This window comes from Scyliorhinus canicula, chromosome 10 (genome assembly GCF_902713615.1).
Source record: "Scyliorhinus canicula chromosome 10, sScyCan1.1, whole genome shotgun sequence".
Lineage (NCBI taxonomy): Eukaryota > Metazoa > Chordata > Chondrichthyes > Carcharhiniformes > Scyliorhinidae > Scyliorhinus > Scyliorhinus canicula.
The window spans coordinates 22,253,450-22,271,352 of record NC_052155.1 but is presented as its reverse complement, the minus strand read 5'-3'; the positions used below and the strand labels follow the sequence as shown (position 1 = coordinate 22,271,352).

Sequence of the window (17,903 nt, the reverse complement as noted above, 5' to 3'; positions counted from 1 at the left end):
GACTCTCAAAGCATCAAGGGTATGGGGAGAGCACAGCAGTATGGTGTTGAGATGCAGGATCAGTCATGATCAGTGAATGGTGGAGCTGGCTCGAAAGGCTTAATTGACCTAGTCCTTATTTTCTGTTTCTAAGCTGCTGTTGATTTCACATTCAGGCTAGAATTAAGAAACAAAGTGCAAACTCAATAGTTTCACAATCAGAAACTGGAGTCTTGTCAGTAGTTACGGACCACATACACTAAATAGAGCTGCAAGATAAGGTACTAAACCCCAGTTGGTTTGCATGCACTCTCTTCAGATGTCTGGAGAAGAATCCAAATCACATACAGAAAACTTGAATAGCAACAAGCTATACAGTTGCATATTTATTTTTATTCAGACAAATACAGAACAAATTGTATCACAACAGCTTTTTATGACATGATCAACAACAGGCACTCAAGAGTGCTCACAGATATGTACATATAAAAAAGGTGCAGCATTCAGCCGATCATGATAAAAAGTTAAAATACCTGAATTTTCAGACTTAAAGCTTGTGTGCTAATCCAATTCAAACATACTCTGCAGGACATGACCAGCATGAAATAGACACAAGTACAAAGCAGAATTCTGCATAACACCACAGAAATATGCTGTACTTTAAAATCACTTGACTACTTTGTAGTGTTAGTGCTGAGCCTGAGCCCTTGAGATCTCACTGCACACATTTAAACTCACACAGAAATCTGACCATTTATCACTTTTGCAGCATGTAATATTGGAACATCTGCTAGAGGTAACTCCTCATTTTCTGAAGTGTCCAAAGCCCACATATGGAATGGATATGTTAATTTATTCTGGTGGTGAGAGTGTTGCGGGGGGGGGGGGGGTCAATGCCAATGGTGTGAAGCTAGTCAGGTAAACATTAGCTATTCTGTTACAGATTCATAAATAGAGAACAATTGCCTGGAATGAGATTTGTTTGTCCAATGAGAATTCATTAACGTGACAAGGCTCAAAACAGAAACAAGGGGTGGGTGCAAAAAAAACATGTCAATTCTTCAGGGAGACACTAGATAACCCACTATGTGATAGCTCCTGAAGTAGCCACTCTACAAGTTGAATTCGACTACCATTTCAAGGAGTTCATTATCATAAAACCTACTGCCTCATTTGCCAAAAATAATTCTTCAGAAATATGTTTAACCAATGGTTTCACATCCTGGACTGATGAGAATTTTTCATCGCGTTTACATCTTGCAGCTAGGTTAACCTTTCCATGAAGATGAGAGTTTCATTAGGTTAAATTTACCACAGGCCAGAAACTTTGAAACTACTTGCAATAATGGAAGACAGGTCTATGGATGCTGGTTACTGGAAGCCATTCATTGCAGGTTTTAAAACTGAGCTGATATTGGCCATGGACCAAACATAAAAATCAATTGAGACAGACCCCATAGGCTACCGCTAAGGCACAAAGACCATCACAGCCTGATCAAGATGGTGGGATTGTTAACTCAGAAGAATGGGTTTTATAAATGATAGTCAGATGGATCAAAGTGACCTCCTGGGGCAAAGATCTTTGAGGGAAATTGTTGCATGTTGATTTTCCTTCCGTCTCTCTCTCCCCTCCCGGTCAAGATGGTGGTTTATCTTGTTTGTGTAGAGTGAATGAAAAAAAGGTGCCTTGTGTGATTGAAAGGGAGTCAGGCATGTAAATTTAGATAGACGCAACACCTGATTTGCACACCAAATCGTGCAAAATTCCATACATCTGAATTTCGTCAGATCCACTCAGTCTGAGGTATAAATTCTATATCAATTTGGCAGGGTCTGCACATCTATACTAACAACTACCATTACCCGGTTAGATTATCACTTCTGCGCAGCAATGAGGAATTTGTAAAAAATAAAATACTTGAGTATTTTGTATGACTGCATGGATTTTTTTTGTCCTTTTATCTCTATATTTCAGTCAATTCCTGTGCAATATCCAAGGTAGTTAGAACAAAACCCATTAAAAAAAGGATGAACGAGTTGGGTAAGGAAGAGTTGAAGCACAACAGCGGCAGCCATTTTCTCATACCCACGAGGTTGCAATTAGCTGTAATATGAATGGACAAGCTTTCAGGACACAAAGCAACTCCGCTGTCCATGTTCAAACTAAATGAGGTATAACTAATCCATTTAGGTTAAGAAAACCCTTTACATATCTAGCACAGAACTTTTCAGTACATGAAACATCTTGTACAGTATTAAGAAATACACGTTAACTTGACTCATTCTTATTCTTCGCAAATGCAGTTAATTGTTGCTTATAGACGAGAATTGTCAGTAACGTTTGTATAACATTTTCTGGAAGGAATGATTAGATTTGAAATGGATAATCCCTCCTCAGTTAAGGCGGCTCCAGGTGTTCAAGTTTGTTACTTTTAAGAATACAGGAGTTTAAGGCTTCGGTGGTAAAATCCTCTGAGAATTTTCAGTGGTCAAAATATGAAAAACAAGAGTCACGGCCACACGACTAGTAATAGTCCAAGTGAATCTCAGTGTAATCAAGGGCCACTAAGCAGGTCACCACAAAATGTAAAACGCCATCATTCAGTGTAGAGAACATATCTCACCGTATTCTGGAGCACTCACCCAGTACATTCAGCTGATACACATATTTAAAGCACTCATCAGTGACTCAGTCTGATCAGTCCAATGGTGCAAAATGCATTAGCCCATTTTAATAAGTGGAAGAAGCAGTACTCATGGCATCATCACCAAGTTTTGTGCTGCTGGGATATATGCTGGCAAAGTATCGGACATCCCGGTCTCGATCAGCCTGCAGTGCCACAGCGATTTTCTCTATGGCTTCCTGGTGAGAGCTGCCCGAGTTTACAAAGTATTCTGCAAGAGAATGAGGAGATGAACAGACTTGGTAGGATGACCTAAATTTTCTCTCCTAATTCTTTCCTTCCCAACCCCAACCACAAATTTCCCAGATTTCAAACTGAATAAGACAAGACATAGGAGCAGAATTAGGCCACTCGACCAATCGAGTCTGCTCCGCCATTCAATCATGGCTGATATTTTTCTCAAGCACATTCTCCTGCTTTCTCCCCATAACCCCCGACACTCCATGAATATCGATATGCCAGACTTTGGAAGTCTCCCTTTAAAATTTAGGAGAACCAAATGTTTACCAAACATATCTATTCAAAGTTGTCTCTTGCTACTGTGAGTATGAAGTATTGGCAATCTATATACATCCTGCCTTCCTTCAGATTAATATTGTGAACATTGAGCTTTAGATGGATCAGAGATTGATCCATTTTTCTGAATTTAAAAAAAAAATAAGATGACAATTTCTGACCAAATCAGAAAATCGTAGTTGTTCCAACACAGGAGACCATTCAGCCAGTCATGTTCATGCTGTCTGCAAGAGTAACTCAGTAACTCACCAGGTCCTACTCCCCTACCTCTCCCATTGTCCGACAAATTCTCTCTTCAGATAATTATTCAATTCTCTTTGAAGGCCTTGATTGAATTGCCTCATTACACTCAGGTGCACTCTAGATCCTAACCAATCATATGTTTTCATGTCACCACTGCTTGTTTTGCTAATAACCTTGAATTGGTATCTGTTGGTTTGGATCCTTCCCATAATGGGTACAATTTAACGTGGCCAATCCACCTACCCTGCACACCTTTGGGTTGGGGGGGGTGAAACCCACGCAGACATGGTGAGAATGTGCAAACTCCACACAGACAGTGAGCCAGGGCCGGGATTCGATCCCAGATTCTCAGCGCCGCAGTCCCAGAGCTAACCACTGCGCCACCATGCTACCCCATGAAGCACTTTATGTTGGGGGGGGGGGGGAGAGAGAGAACCCTGGCACAGGCAGTCAACAGCACGGAGGTGTGAGTGGAGGACCCTGGGACAGGCAGTCAGGCAGTCATCACAAGAGAGACATACGTTCATTGGCTGGATGAAACTGCTGTGAGGGAGGGTTATCAAGTTACTGAGAATGAGAAAAACACATTTTTAAAAGAAGGGGCTACTTACATTTAAGCAAAAGATGAGCAATAGGGAAATAAAATCAAGAGCAGGTAAAATAAAGTTATATAAGTAACCAAAAGAAAATAAATTTAACCCAAGGGAAGCAAATTGAAGCCATGGCAGGACAGCTCAGTCATGTAGAATGCATATCTTGTAATATGTAGGAATTCATTGACGCTCTTGGTGTCCTAGATGACCACAAGTGCAGGAAGTTTCACCAGCTGCGGAATCGAGCTCCAGGTTTCAGAGCTCGAGCGGTGGCTGGAGTTACTGTGACGCATCCACGAGACGGACAACACGTTCAGAGAGATGGTCATACCACAGCTTAGGAACCTGGAGGCAGAAAGGGAATGAGTGACCACCAGGCAGTCCTTAAAAACTAGGACGGTACTGCAGGAGCCCCTTGGGGTCCTGTTCACCAATTGTTTTTCATTTTGGATATTGGTGAGGCCATTTGTTCTTCGGAGTGAAATTAGAACCAGTTTTGTGGCACCACAGGTGGCTCTGCTGTACAGGTGTAAAAGTGAAACTGGGAAAATGTCATTTGGAAGTCTGGCAATACCTGACTTAAGGGTACATGAGAGAATGTAGGGAAAAATCCCACAAAGGGTTAACAGCAGCTGCAAAAGAAGGTTTTGAAATGTAGATAGCCTTTTATCAAACAGGCGTCAAGAAAACAGCTTGTGACTATTCAAGCTATAAAACTGATGCATGTCTTTTAAGTCACAGCCGACTGAACTTTTAGTTATATGGAAAAAAAGCAATATTTCGCACCTTCTTTGAAGTTAATTATTTTAGTAAGCAGCTAAAAAAGGATTGCTAGGATCTTCAGTTGAATTGGGTGACAAATGTTTAGGTGTGAAATTCTGCTGACACCAGGTGAATATGGGACACTGGAGACAACGTGACAACGGGAACACACATTTGACTCTGATTTTCGGAGTCAAGAGTTCTGAACTGGGGGGGACTATTTGGTAATAAAGTAACTTTAGAAGTGACAGAAACCAGATGCAACACCCCTCTAGGATCAAAGCACTTTTGAACATCACAAGGGAAACAATGTAATTAGAGTTCGATGAGCTGAAGTCATGCTCAATATGAATACATAGTCATGTTAGAAATAATTCAGATTAAAGGTACCTTGTACAATCTAGGAGTAAAATAAAGTTACTTTACTATAATGTCATATCAACTTAATAACTGCTAGAAGGGGAATATAAACACTAAATTGGGGACAGCCAGCAGAGTCAGCTCTCAAAGCTGCCCTCACTCATGGGAAGTATAGAATATAGCAACCGAACAGAACAGCGAATCCATCTGAGGAAGACCAAAAGTTAGAGAGATTGTCAAGGTGGACCTGAAGGTCTTTTCAACCAACCAGGAGAATCCAGAAGCAAGATCTTTTTACTTTTCTGTAAAGACAGCAATTGCATCTTTTAAAAGAAAAAAAATAATAAAATAACTTGAAGTTTTAACCTGAAACAGTGGTTATTACAAAGTCTACTTTACTTACTTAGCAACGCGGGAGCCAGGACCGATGCTACTAAGTGGCAAGTAGATAAAATTCTTCTTTCAATTCCATGTTATACCGGGGGATAACTTCAAAATATAGATTGACCTGAATAGCACCGACCTGCATAGGAGTCAGGGAGTGAGAATCCCTGTTCACCATTTGGTGTCTTATTGACCCATTTTGGTATAGGAGGAATTCAAAGGATAGTGGTGATTTTTTTTTTACTTCAGAGGGGATAAAGAAGAGCAGTAGTGATAGTGGATTCGTTAGTTAGGGGAGCAGGCAGGCATTTCGGTGGTCCCAGACATGGCTCCAGGATAGAATGTTGCCTCCCCGGTGCCAGGATTTCATGGAGCAGCTGTAGGATATCCTTCTGGAGGGAGCATGAAAAGCCAGGAACTCCACGTTGGTACCAATGAATTGAGCAGGAAAAGGGGCAGCAGCAGGAAAGGAGACTTTCGGGGGCTAGGAAGGAGATTGAAAAACAGGACTGTAAAGCAACAACCTTGCAATTACTGCCAGTCCCACGTGCAAGCCCAAATAGAAATAGGAAAATTGAATGATTAAACATGTGGCTGGAAAGCTGGTGTAGGGAGGGAGGGCATCAGAGGCATTGGGATCAGTTCTGAGGAAGGTGGGACCTGTACACGCCGGATCATCTACACCGGAATAGGGCTGGAATGAATATCCTCAACGATTTGCCAGTGCTGTTTAAACTAGATTGGCAGGGCGGCGGCCGGGGGGCACGGAGGGCAATTTCAGAGCAGGGAACAAGAGATGGAGACTTACTGAGTAGCTCTGAAAGACAGAAGAAGCCCAGGTTTAAAAAAGTGTGCAGCATAGAAATTTAAGTGTTGAAAAATATATGCAAATACAAGGAACATAGTAAATCAAGCCGATGAGCTCAGAGAGTATAGATAGACAAGGCAGCATGATAAAAAGTTATTATAGAAATTTGGTTTAAGGAGGGGCATAAATGGTCCCTGGATATAGAATTTCCAGGCAGGATAGGGATGGGGATAAAAAGGTGGGGGTATTACTGGTTAAAGAATCAATTACAACTGTGAGGCAAGATGATATACTGAATGAAGCATCAAATGAAGCCACATGGGTTGAGCTCAATAACAAAAACACATCGCTAGGATTGTGCTGGGCCAAATAGTGGAAGGGAATGAGAAACGCAAATATGTAGGCAGATTTCCAAATGCAGAAACAATAAGGCAGTTATCGTGGGGACTTCCCTACCCGAATATCAACTGGGATATGAACAGTGTGAAGGACACAGGGGGCACAAAATTCTTGGAACTACATTCAAGAGAACTTTTTTAGCCAGCACGTAACAAGTCTAAAGAGAGGTGGCGCAATTCTAGATTTAGTCTTGGGAAATTAAGCTGGGAAAGTAAATGTAACACTGGGGAAACTATTTTGGAAATAGTAACCTTAATTAGTTAGATTTAGCACCATTGTGGAAAAGGACAAAGATAGAACATGACTAAAAGTTATAAATTGGGGGAGACACATTTTACAAAGTGGAGAGATGAGCTGACAAGAGTGGACTGGATACAACTATTAAAAAGGAAAGAAAAGGTCAAAGCAGTGGGAGGCATTCAAAAGTGAAATTCTATGGGCAGTGTCTCCACAAAGAATAAGAGCCTCCTGGTTATTCAGAAACATGCAGGTAAGATGAAAGAGGAAATAAATCTTATGACAGTCAGAAAAGACCTAAACTAAAAAAAAAAATCAATTTTACAGGATGTGGGCACTGTAGGAAATGTAGGCATCTCAGGCTATGCCAGCATTTATTGCCGATTCCTAGTTGCTCTGAGAAGTTGGTGGTCAGCTGTCTTCTTGAACCACTACAGTCCTTGAGGTGTAGGTTACACAGTGCTGTTAGGGAGGATTTTGACCCAGTGACAGTGATAGATTGGCGATATATTTCCAAGTCAGACTGGTGAGTGAATTGGAGAACCTCCAGGTGGTGGAGTTCCCAAGTATCTGCTGCTCTTGTCCTTCAAGATGATAGGGTTTGGAAGGTTCTGCCCAAGGATTCTTTCGTGAGTTACTGCAATGCACCTTGTGGATGGGACACATGGCTGCCACTGTTCACCAGTGACGGAAGGACTGAATGTTTGTTGATGGGGTATCAATTAAGCAGCTTCTTGAGTGTATTGGAGCTGCACTCATCCAGGCAAGTGGAGATTATTCCATCAGACTCCTGATTTGTGCCTTGTAGATGGTGGACAGGCTTTGGGGATCAGGAGGAGGAGTGTTATTTGCCACAGGATTCCCAGCCTCTGACCTGCTCTTGTAGCCACTGGCTAGTCCAGTTTTGTTTCTGGTCAATGGCAACACCCACAATATTGATAGTGGGGGATTCAATGATGGCAATGCCGTTGAATGTCAAGGGACGATGGTTAGATTCTCTGTTATTGGAGATTATCATTGCCTGGCACTGTGTGGCTCAAATGTTATTTGCCATTCGTTAGCTCAAGCCTGAATATTTGCCATGCCTTGCTGCTTTTGGACATGGACTGCTTCAATATCTGAGCAGTTGTGATCGGTGCTGAACATTGACTGTGCAATCATCAGCGAGCATATCCACTTCTGACCTTCTGATGAAAGGAAGGTAATTGATGAAGCAGTGGAAGATGGTTGGGCCTCGGCTGCTAATAAAGAACCCCTGTAGTGATGTCCTGGAACTGACAATGATTGCCTCCAAATACCATAATCATCTTCCTTTGGTGCCAGGTACGTGTCCAATCAGCTGAGTGACCCTGGTGGAACCCAAACTGACTTACTAGGGTAGAAAACCTAGAGGAGTATAGAAAGTACAAGGGTGAAATAAAAATGGAAATTAGGAAAACAAAAAAGGATACCAAAAACTATTGGCAGGTAAAAATCAAAGAAAATCCTAAAATGGTTCACCCATACATTAAAAGCAAGAGAATAACTAAGGAAAAGGTACGGCCCATCGGAGATGTGTATGGTAACTTGCAGGTTGATTCAGAAGATGTGGGCAGGGTTTTCAATGAGTACTTTATCTCGGTCTTCACTAAAGAGAGGAATGACTCAGACATTCTAGTCAAAGAGGAGGAGTGTGAAATATTAGATACAATAAATAGTGAAATAGTGGAGGAACTCGCATTCTTGCAGGTGGTTAAATCACAAGGACCTGAAGAATTGAAAGAAGCCAGGGAGGAAATGGCAGATGCTTGGAGGACCATTTTCCAATCCTCACTAAATACAGGTGAATTAACAAAATTGGAGATCTGTGAATGCTGTACTGTTATTTGAAAAGGGTGTGAGGGATAGGCCAGAAAACTATTGGCCAGTCAGTCTGACTTCAGTGGTGGGCAGATTATTGGAAACAACTCAGAGACAAGAAGGGCATGGATTGATCAGGTGATTTTGAGGTAAAAATAGTGTCCTACAAACTTAATAGAATTTTTTGAGGAAATAATGAGGATTGGTGAGGGCAGTGCAGTGGAAGGGCAGCAAGGTGGCACTGCTGCCTCATGGCATCGAGGTCCCACGTTCGATCCCGGCTCTGGGTCACTGTCCGTGTGGAGTTTGCACATTCTCCCAGTGTTTGTGTAATGGGCAATTTAGCATGGTCAATCCACCTGAACATAGAACATAGAACAGTACAGCACAGAACAGGCCCTTCGGCCCTCAATGTTGTGCCGAGCCATGATCACCCTACTCAAACCCACGTATCCACCCTATACCCGTAACCCAACAACCCCCTCCTTAACCTTACTTTAATTAGGACACTACGGGCAATTTAGCATGGCCAATTCACCTAACCCGCACATCTTTGGACTGTGGGAGGAAACCGGAGCACCCGGAGGAAACCCACGCACACAGGGGGAGGACGTGCAGACTCCACACAGACAGTGACCCAGCCGGGAATCGAACCTGGGACCCTGGAGCTGTGAAGCATTTATGCTAACCACCATGCTACCCTGCTGCCCCTGTCCAGTACCTGGACTGTACATCTTTGGGTTGTGAGGGCGAAACCCACGCAAACACGGGGAGAATGTGCAAACTCCACACGGACAGCGACCCAGAGCCGGGATCGAACCTGGGACCTCAGCGTTGTGAGGCTGTAGGGCTAACCTACTGCGCCACCGTGCTGCCCCCCAAATCACTGTTAATGTTATCTGAATGATTCCCACCACTGGCCTGTAGTTGCTGGACTTATGGATGCAACATTTGTAATTCTCCAGTTTTCTGGCACCACACCCTGTATTCAAGGAGAATTGAAACATTAAGGCCCAGGTCTCTATAATTTAATGAAATTTAAACAACATTTTTTCTCTCTCTACAATTTCCTCCCATACTTGCCTCAATTCATCGTCCTAGGGACATATCAACTTTAAGTAACCAAATACCACCCCTTTATCAATTTTGAGTCGATCCAATGTCTCAACTACCTCCTCTTTCTCTATGACTTGTGCATCTTCTGACTAAATAAAGACAGATGCAAGTACTCATTTAGTACCTCAGCCACGCTACCTCCTCTATGGGAAATCCCCTTTACGGTTCTTAATCAGCCCTATTCCTTTTACTGTTTATATGCCTGTAAAAGATTTTTGCGTTCATTTTGTGTTAGCTGCCAGTCTCTTCTCATACTCTTGCTTCTCTGGTTTGCTTTCTCAATTCTCTTTTGAAACTTCTACATTCAGCCTGGTTCTCAGTTGTATTCTCCATCTTGACGTCAGTCATAAGCACACACTATCTCTGCCTCATCTCTTTTATCACTCAGGGAACTCTGGGTTTGTTTGCCCTACGTTTCCCTTGTATGCCAATGTACCCAAATGTTCTCTTCAAAGGTTCTATTAGTTTTGTCTGCCAGTCTTGGATTCCAATTTACCTGGGCAAGATACATTCTCACTCCACTGAAATTTGTCCTCCCTCAATTAATTTTCACTCTGGATTTCTCCTTTTCCCTTTTCAAGCCGAGCTAAATCTAATGATGTTATGGTCACTAGTCCATAAATGTTCCAATACACTTGATTCTCGACATTCCCCAAATCAGATCCCAGTAATGTCTGTTTTCTCATTGGGCTGGAAATATACCAATGTAGAAAATTCTCCGGAATATATCCTAGATATTCTTGCTTTCTCTGTCCTTTACCCCATTCCCCTTTTTGAGCCAGATCTTCATTATCTCTAGAACGTACTTCCACCTCACCAACCTTATCCACCTCGCATATAGCCAGTATGCTCAATTTATATTTTATTACATTCCCTCCTACTCTAATGCCTTAGTATTTTCCACTCTGTTGTAATTTGTCTTTGTCAATTCACTGTGCAACTCAAGTTTTCCTCTCAGGACAAAGCTTGGGAAAAATGGTCACCCTCATTCATAGTCATCAACATGCAAAAATTAAATTAATCCTTCAAGAAGTCTTTAAGGTAAACCTCAAGCACTTCTAATAGTTACACAAAATTAAAAAATCAATTCAAAAACAAATCTAATAATTCAGAATATCATTCTACAGGAATAGAAATGGGCAGAAAAAAAACTCACCTTTTTCCAATAGGGTTTGTCTCAACGTTTTTGCCAGTAACACTCTGACATTTGGAACAGGATCAGATGCTAATTGTAGTAAATGTGGCATCAAGTGCTCAGTGAACTGTTCTATAGGAATATAATCATCTTCAAGTACAGCCTGCATTTCAAAAAGATATGTATAGAAATAAAGCTTTCAATATGCAATTTAATATATTTAGACGTAGAAAACAAAGCTGACACTACCGTGGAACGCTCACCAGTTTTAAAGAAAATGGCACTAAATTATAATTTTACAACGGTTGTGAAGCATTTGTTTCTCTGGTTAGCCAAGTAATAGAAAAGTGTGCATGAAAATAGCATGGTCATGACTGGGGGAATTACAGAGAATCTTTCCAGCAATACTCTGCACACATTTGCGACAAACATGCAAGCCTGCAATGCTAACTGGATCGCAGTTAGTAAAAGTTTGCACTGACATGATGGGTTTTGACACAGAGATGCTATCAACGACGGACACTACTTAAGTCTGGCGCCTTAGACCACTCAGCCATCCTGACGACACGGAGATGCTATGATTACAAATGCTAAATCGCATTCACACTTTCATCACAAACCGTTGTGTGTCGACTACATTGCATATTTCTTGTACAAACCGACAAGAGAAACAGCAAACAATTAGAGGGGGGGGGCACAGTTTTATCGTAACACTCCTAGGGAGTTCACTTCTAGAGTCTCTTTACCTGGCAGACAAAGACAAAGGCTTGACGACCTGACCATTTCACACAATGGCAGAACCTATCGACAAGTTCAGCAATAAGGTCCACTGCTAATGCAGGAGTTGAAGCTGCATAGAATTTTCTAATCATCTCACCAACCTGCAAAGAACACAGAGACCATCTATTATTTGTGTCAACTTTCTTGCACGAAGGAAACAGTAGTTCATAAAGCAGATGTTTTCTAAGACTATGGTTACACACCAAATCAGGTGATGGTCATGAAGTTTGTGGGTGGTGGGGGGGGGGGGGGGGGGGGGGGGGGGGGGAAAGGAAGTACATATTAACTGCGGAGATTAAGTTTTAATTTCTCAGTACACAGTTTTACTTTTATTAGGAGTCTAAAAAGCCAATTGGGTCATAGGCTGCGTACACTAGCACCAAGCACGATTAGTAAACTTGGGATGCAGGCAGAAACCACATTGTGAAACAAATGTAACCATTTCACAGCCAGGCACATTCCCATTGTTTTGTTCTACTCCTCCCTTTCATTATTGTCCCTCAAGCTAGTCTCAGTTGCCAGAAATTCCTTCAGAGTATCAGGAGTTCAAATTCTGGGTGGAATTGAGCACACAATCTAGGTTGACACGTCAGTGTTGTACTGGTGGGAGTGTAGTAATAAACAGTGTGCAATCTTTCAGATGAGATGTTAAACTAACTAAGCTGCACGGCACTGTTAGCACTGTTGCTTCACAGCTTCAGGCTCCCAAGTTCAATTCCTGGTTTGGGTCAGTCTGTGCAGAGCCTGCACGTTTCCTCCAAAGATGTGCAGGTTAGGTGGATTGGCCATGCTAAATCGGCCCTTGGTGTTCAGAAGGGTAGGTGGGGTTACTGGGTTACAGGGATAGGGTGGAGGTGTGGTCTTAAGTTGCGTGCTCTTTCCAAGGGCTGGAGCAGATTCGATGGGCCAAATGGCCTCCTTCTGCACTGTAAATTCTATGATCTATGAAGCTGCAATTGAAGCTGTTCAGGAGGACATAAAGATTCCATTGCATGATTCTAAACAAGGGCAGGGAATGAGTTTGGTGGTGGCATGCCCACGCAAGTGGCAAAATATCAAAGGTGATTTATTCAAAGGAAATATACAAAGGAATCCAAATTACATGATGAGACAAGGGCGGCATGATGGTTGGCACTACTGCACCACAGTGCTGGGGCACAGGTTTGATTCTGACCTTGGGTCATGGTCTGTGTGGAGTCTGCACGTTCTCCCAGTGTCTGTGGGTTTCCTCCGGGTGCTCCGATTTCTTCCCACAGTCCAAAGATGTGAGGGCTAGGTAGATTGGCCATGATAAATTGCCCCTAGTGTCCAAAGATGTGTAGGTTAAGTTATGAGGTTACGAGGATAGGGGTGTACAGGTGAGTGGACATGGGCAGTGTGCTCTTTCGAAGGGTTGGTGCAGACTAGATGGGCCGAATGGACTCCTTCTGTACTGTCGGGATGCTATGATTCTAACATACAAAAGGCAAGCCTGTCCTTGTACTTCATACTGCAATATACTTCCAATGACTGCTGGACAGCATCAATCAAGTGGTTGCACTTCTCATGTGACCTTAAACAGCAAGCCTCAATCAGCCTGGGAGAACCTACACTGTTGGACCACATTCAGTCTGTGGCTCCTTGTATACGAGCCCCTCAGATGTAAATCATGCCCTCAGCAAAGATCAGGAATCAAACCTGGTGCCTTCCTAGCTTGTGCTCACATTAGAAAGTGCATTTGTTCACTGCATCACCAAGCAGTTCCTTAGTAGTTTCCATTACCATATGTAAAGCTTACCAATCGATAGGAAATCCATCGGACTGAAGAAACCTTATCTGCACAGAGGCTAAGTGAAATAGGCCGTAGATAGTCATACACATCCTTGGGGTTGTACAGTTCCAGCAGCAAAATCAGTTGTCTGAAATTTTAAAAAGTTGGAAGCAGTCAAAAGCTACACTACTTAAGCAAAATACTTTGTCAACTGCAGACTAATCTAGTTGGGGTGGAGGAGATGAAAAGAGCAAGAAATCAAGAATAAAACATCAGTAAAACACAAACAAATAGAATAAAATTCACAAAGAAAGAGAGAGAGAGAAATAACAAGAGAAAGACAAGGACAGAGAAAGAAATAAAGAATATAATTATGTATTGTTTTAGGCCACATTCACTCTTCAAAGAGATCTATTTTAAAATAGTTTACCCTCAATCATGGCCCACACCTTGATCAACAGGTATGATTGCTATCAAAGCTGTTCTGTAACCAGCAGATTCTTGAACAACAAAAGAACTGCTTTCTCAATAACAGATTGACCTATCACTAACAGCAAAAAGCAGCCATCAAGGTAGCACAGTGGTTAGCACAGTTGCTTCACAGCTATAGGGTCTGAGGTTCGATTCCCAGCTTGGGTCACTGTCTGTGCGGAGTCTGCACATTCTCTCAGTGTGTGGGTAGGTTTCCTCCGGATGCTCCGGTTTCCTCCCACAGTCTAAAGATGTGCTGGTTAGGTGGATTGGCCATGATAAATTGCCTTAGTGTCCAAAAGGTTAGATGGTGTTACTGGGTTACGGGGATAGGGCGGAGGCATGGACTTAAGTAGGGTGCTCTTTCCTTTCCAAGGGCCGATGCAGACTCGATGGACCAAATGGTCTCTTTCTGCATTGTAAATTCTATGATTCTAACCTTGAACTGACATGAACAAAGTGAGACACTCCTTTAGTACCATTCAAGGGTGGAGCAGCTTGAACATTGATATTTTACTAATTTTATAGAATCAAATCAATGGAAGTTGTGATACTAAAGACATTTTTGAATGAAGTGACTTTGAGATATGTACTTGGCAGTAACAGAAGCTGACTGAATACTCATGGTTTGGCAAAGTGTAATGTGAGACCCTTCCTGTTTATTTCCTTTGATCCCATTTCTTTTATTTTATTAGTGTTGGCCCGTGGACCCAATATCGGGAAGTGCGTTTGCCAGGACAGTGTGTTCCTAGGTTTTGTATTTTGGAAGGGAGAAACCAGACTTGTCGGCTCCGAATGAATCTTGGGAACCAGTTTTGGAGGAGGTTTGTTCGGTTGCTTCACTGGCAACTGTTGGGTTGGCCTGACAACAATCGATGATTGGTTCCTGTGTGATGCTTTCTGAGAGAGCTTGGCAGAAGCTTCCAGACCCTCAAAGAAGAGGAGCTGTGTGTCTCCCTCTCTCTTTGCTGCCAGTTACTTGCTGTCTCTGTGAGTCTGCAGTGAAGATCACGATAGACTGAAGGAAAGAAAGTACCGAACTGAAGGCCTAACCTTGAGAAAGAAACTAAGTGGAAGACATCCATATCCTTCTGAATCAAAGATCCTTATCCTTTTATTCTATTATATTTGCTTTAACTTTCAAACACCCCAGTGTTGTTTGTCGTGTGTGTGTGTGTGTGTGGGGTGGGGGGGGTGGAAATTAGGTAGTTGTATTTTTTAACCTATTTAATTGTAATTACCGTTAATAATAAACTGTTGTTTGGGTTTAAATTTTGCAAACCTGGTGACTGTCAATTTAACTCAAAAAATAAATAAATATCTGTGGCATTGGTTAATTTAGAGTACCCAATTCATTTTTTCCAATTAAGGGGCAATTCAGCGTAGCCAATTCACCTACGCTGCACATCTTTGAGTTGTGGGGGCGAAACCCACGCAAACACGGGGAGAATGTGAAAACTCCACATGGACACTGACCCAGAGTAGAACCTGGGACCTTGGCGCCGTGAGGCAGAAGTGCTAACCCCTGTGCCACCCCAAAGCCACAGATAGTGATGTAAAATCCAATTTAACCTGTGTTGCAACTCGGGCCAAGTGGGGCTGGAATTGACAGCATACTAACCCAGGGTATTTTAACAGTAAGGAGGAGATCTTAAGACTGCAAAGACAGCTGGACAAGTTCTGCTTCAGCTGGGCCAACATTAAAAATACATATTCACTCCTAGAAAATGTAGGACAGCAATTTAAAAAAAAAAGGTACATTAATTAACTGATGGTGACAGAAAGGCAAGTTTAAAATGATATGTAAATTAATAAATAGTACACAAATAAATCATATTTGGGAGTACATTATCAGAAGGAACTTGCTGATAGTTCATAAGATCTGGATAACCCAAAGCACTTTATAATCAATGTGCTTTTAAAACTGTAGTCAGTGCCTTTCTTGTCAGCAAATGCAGCAGCATAACGGCCTGACAAACAGTAAAAGACTAGCCAGGTAACCTTTGGTGGTGTTCATTCAGGGTTAAATATCGAGCCAGACCCCAGGAATCTTTCCTACGCATCAGTGGCTAGGTACACCATCAAGAACAGGCAGATAGTCTTTTGCTAACTGAGTTAGATTAGGAGGAGAGATTAAACTAGGCTTGTAATGATATAGAAGGTTACATCAAGCTTTGATAGAGAATTTTAGGTTTCCGAGAGGAACCGATAGGTCCTTTTGTTGGTGAAGAACTCTAGGACAGGAACATATAACCGTAATAATTAATGCTAGGTCATTCACGAGGGACGATAGGAAACACTTTGTGCAAATGGTGTTTGAAGTGTGGAATACTCTCCACCAAAGTAGTAGATGCCAGCTTCATTGATTTTAAATTAGAGATAAATAAATATTTGCTCAAAGGTATAAAACGAGAGGGAGGTAAGGGAGCCAGATGGAGTTAAGATACAGATCAACAACAAACTTACTAAATTGTGGAACGGGCTCAAGGGGCTAAATTGCCAGCTCCTGCTCAAAAGTATTCTATGATCACGCGTCCTTTGTATGCAGTAATTTCTCCTAATTTTTCTCCTCACTAATTTGAAACCCATCTGGACAGTGACAGCCAGGAAGAGACCTAATGGTGCACCTAGCCCTCCCACATAGTTGTGAGGTCTTATGCATCATAATGTATTCCAAGAAAGAGCCCGGGAGAAGGAAAAAACCCAGGCCAATTCTTACAAAATAAACTGGAAAATTCCTCTAACACAATTTTCAATTATCACAGAATTTCTTTCACGGGGTGTGGGCATCGCTGCCAAGTCCAGCATTCCTAATTTCCCTTGAACCGTGGCTTTCAAGGGCCACTTCAGAGAGCAGTTAAATGTCGACCACACTGTTGTGGGTCTGGAGTCGCATGGAGGTTAGACTGGGCGAGAACGGTATCTTCCCATCCTGAAATGACATTACTGAACCCGATGGGTTTTTACAACAATCGATGATAGTTTCACGGTCACCATTACTGATTACACCATAACAGCTTCTGCGGTGGGATTTGAAACTCCATGTCTCCAGAGCATTAGCCCAGACCTCTGGATTCAATATCATATACCATGGTCTCGTCACTGATTCCCAGCAAAAACAGATAATCTTTCTGTACTTATTCAGTTAAAATCTTTCATAATGTTAAAAATTCCAATGGTATTTTAGGTTCTCTGCTCCATTACAAATTATCCCAGTGTCTTACATCTCAGTTATAGTTCTCAATCATCACAATATCAATGCCAGTCTATGCTAAATGCTCTTGACAGTTTATATATTCCGCAGCCTAAACAATGACTGGTTCAAATATATTATCACTCTTCTATATTTTATGCTGGCTGCCTTTTTTGATTTTTTTTTCATTTACCCTTGCTCATAACTTCAGGGAGTTTCCTATTTGAACCCATGGGTCTCTAGGTTTACCCACATCCCAGTGCCTGCTCTTTTGGCATATATTCCCCCCCCCTTTTTTGCTTTTCCTGTCAAAGTGTATTACCTCACATTTATCAACATTAAAATGCATCTTTCACCTTCCATCAAATACTGTTAAACTTCTCTATATTTTCTTGAAGTCTTCTACAAGCTTCTATGCAGTTTATCAGACCCCAAAATTCATGTCATCAGTTGTGATCTATCCATCAACCAACTCACCATTTTAAATTTATTTTTTTTTTAAAATTGAGAGTACCCAATTCTTCCCCCCCCCCCCCTAATTATGGGGCAATTTAGCATGGTCAATCCACCTACTCTGCACATCTTTGGGTTGTGGGGGTGAGAACCACACACACGGGGAGAATGTGCAAACTGCACATTGACACTGATTCGGAG

General features: G+C 42.0%; 1 protein-coding gene across 11 annotated transcripts in view; it reads right to left on the bottom strand.

The window, feature by feature from the left end:
- Positions 1-333: 333 nt before the first annotated feature.
- ppp4r1 (protein phosphatase 4, regulatory subunit 1) overlaps positions 334-17,903 on the bottom strand; it is a 105,378-nt gene continuing 87,808 nt past the window's right edge. For 6 of the 11 annotated variants that reach the window (XM_038808677.1, XM_038808678.1, XM_038808680.1 and 3 more), the window contains 4 exons: positions 13,613-13,733; positions 11,802-11,936; positions 11,077-11,218; positions 334-2,874 (listed from right to left, as the gene is read on the bottom strand). In XM_038808677.1, the coding sequence (XP_038664605.1) occupies positions 2,711-2,874; positions 11,077-11,218; positions 11,802-11,936; positions 13,613-13,733 (562 nt within the window). In that variant the 3' untranslated portion in view covers positions 334-2,710. The other 5 variants (XM_038808684.1, XM_038808685.1, XM_038808679.1 and 2 more) reach the window with 5 other exon arrangements.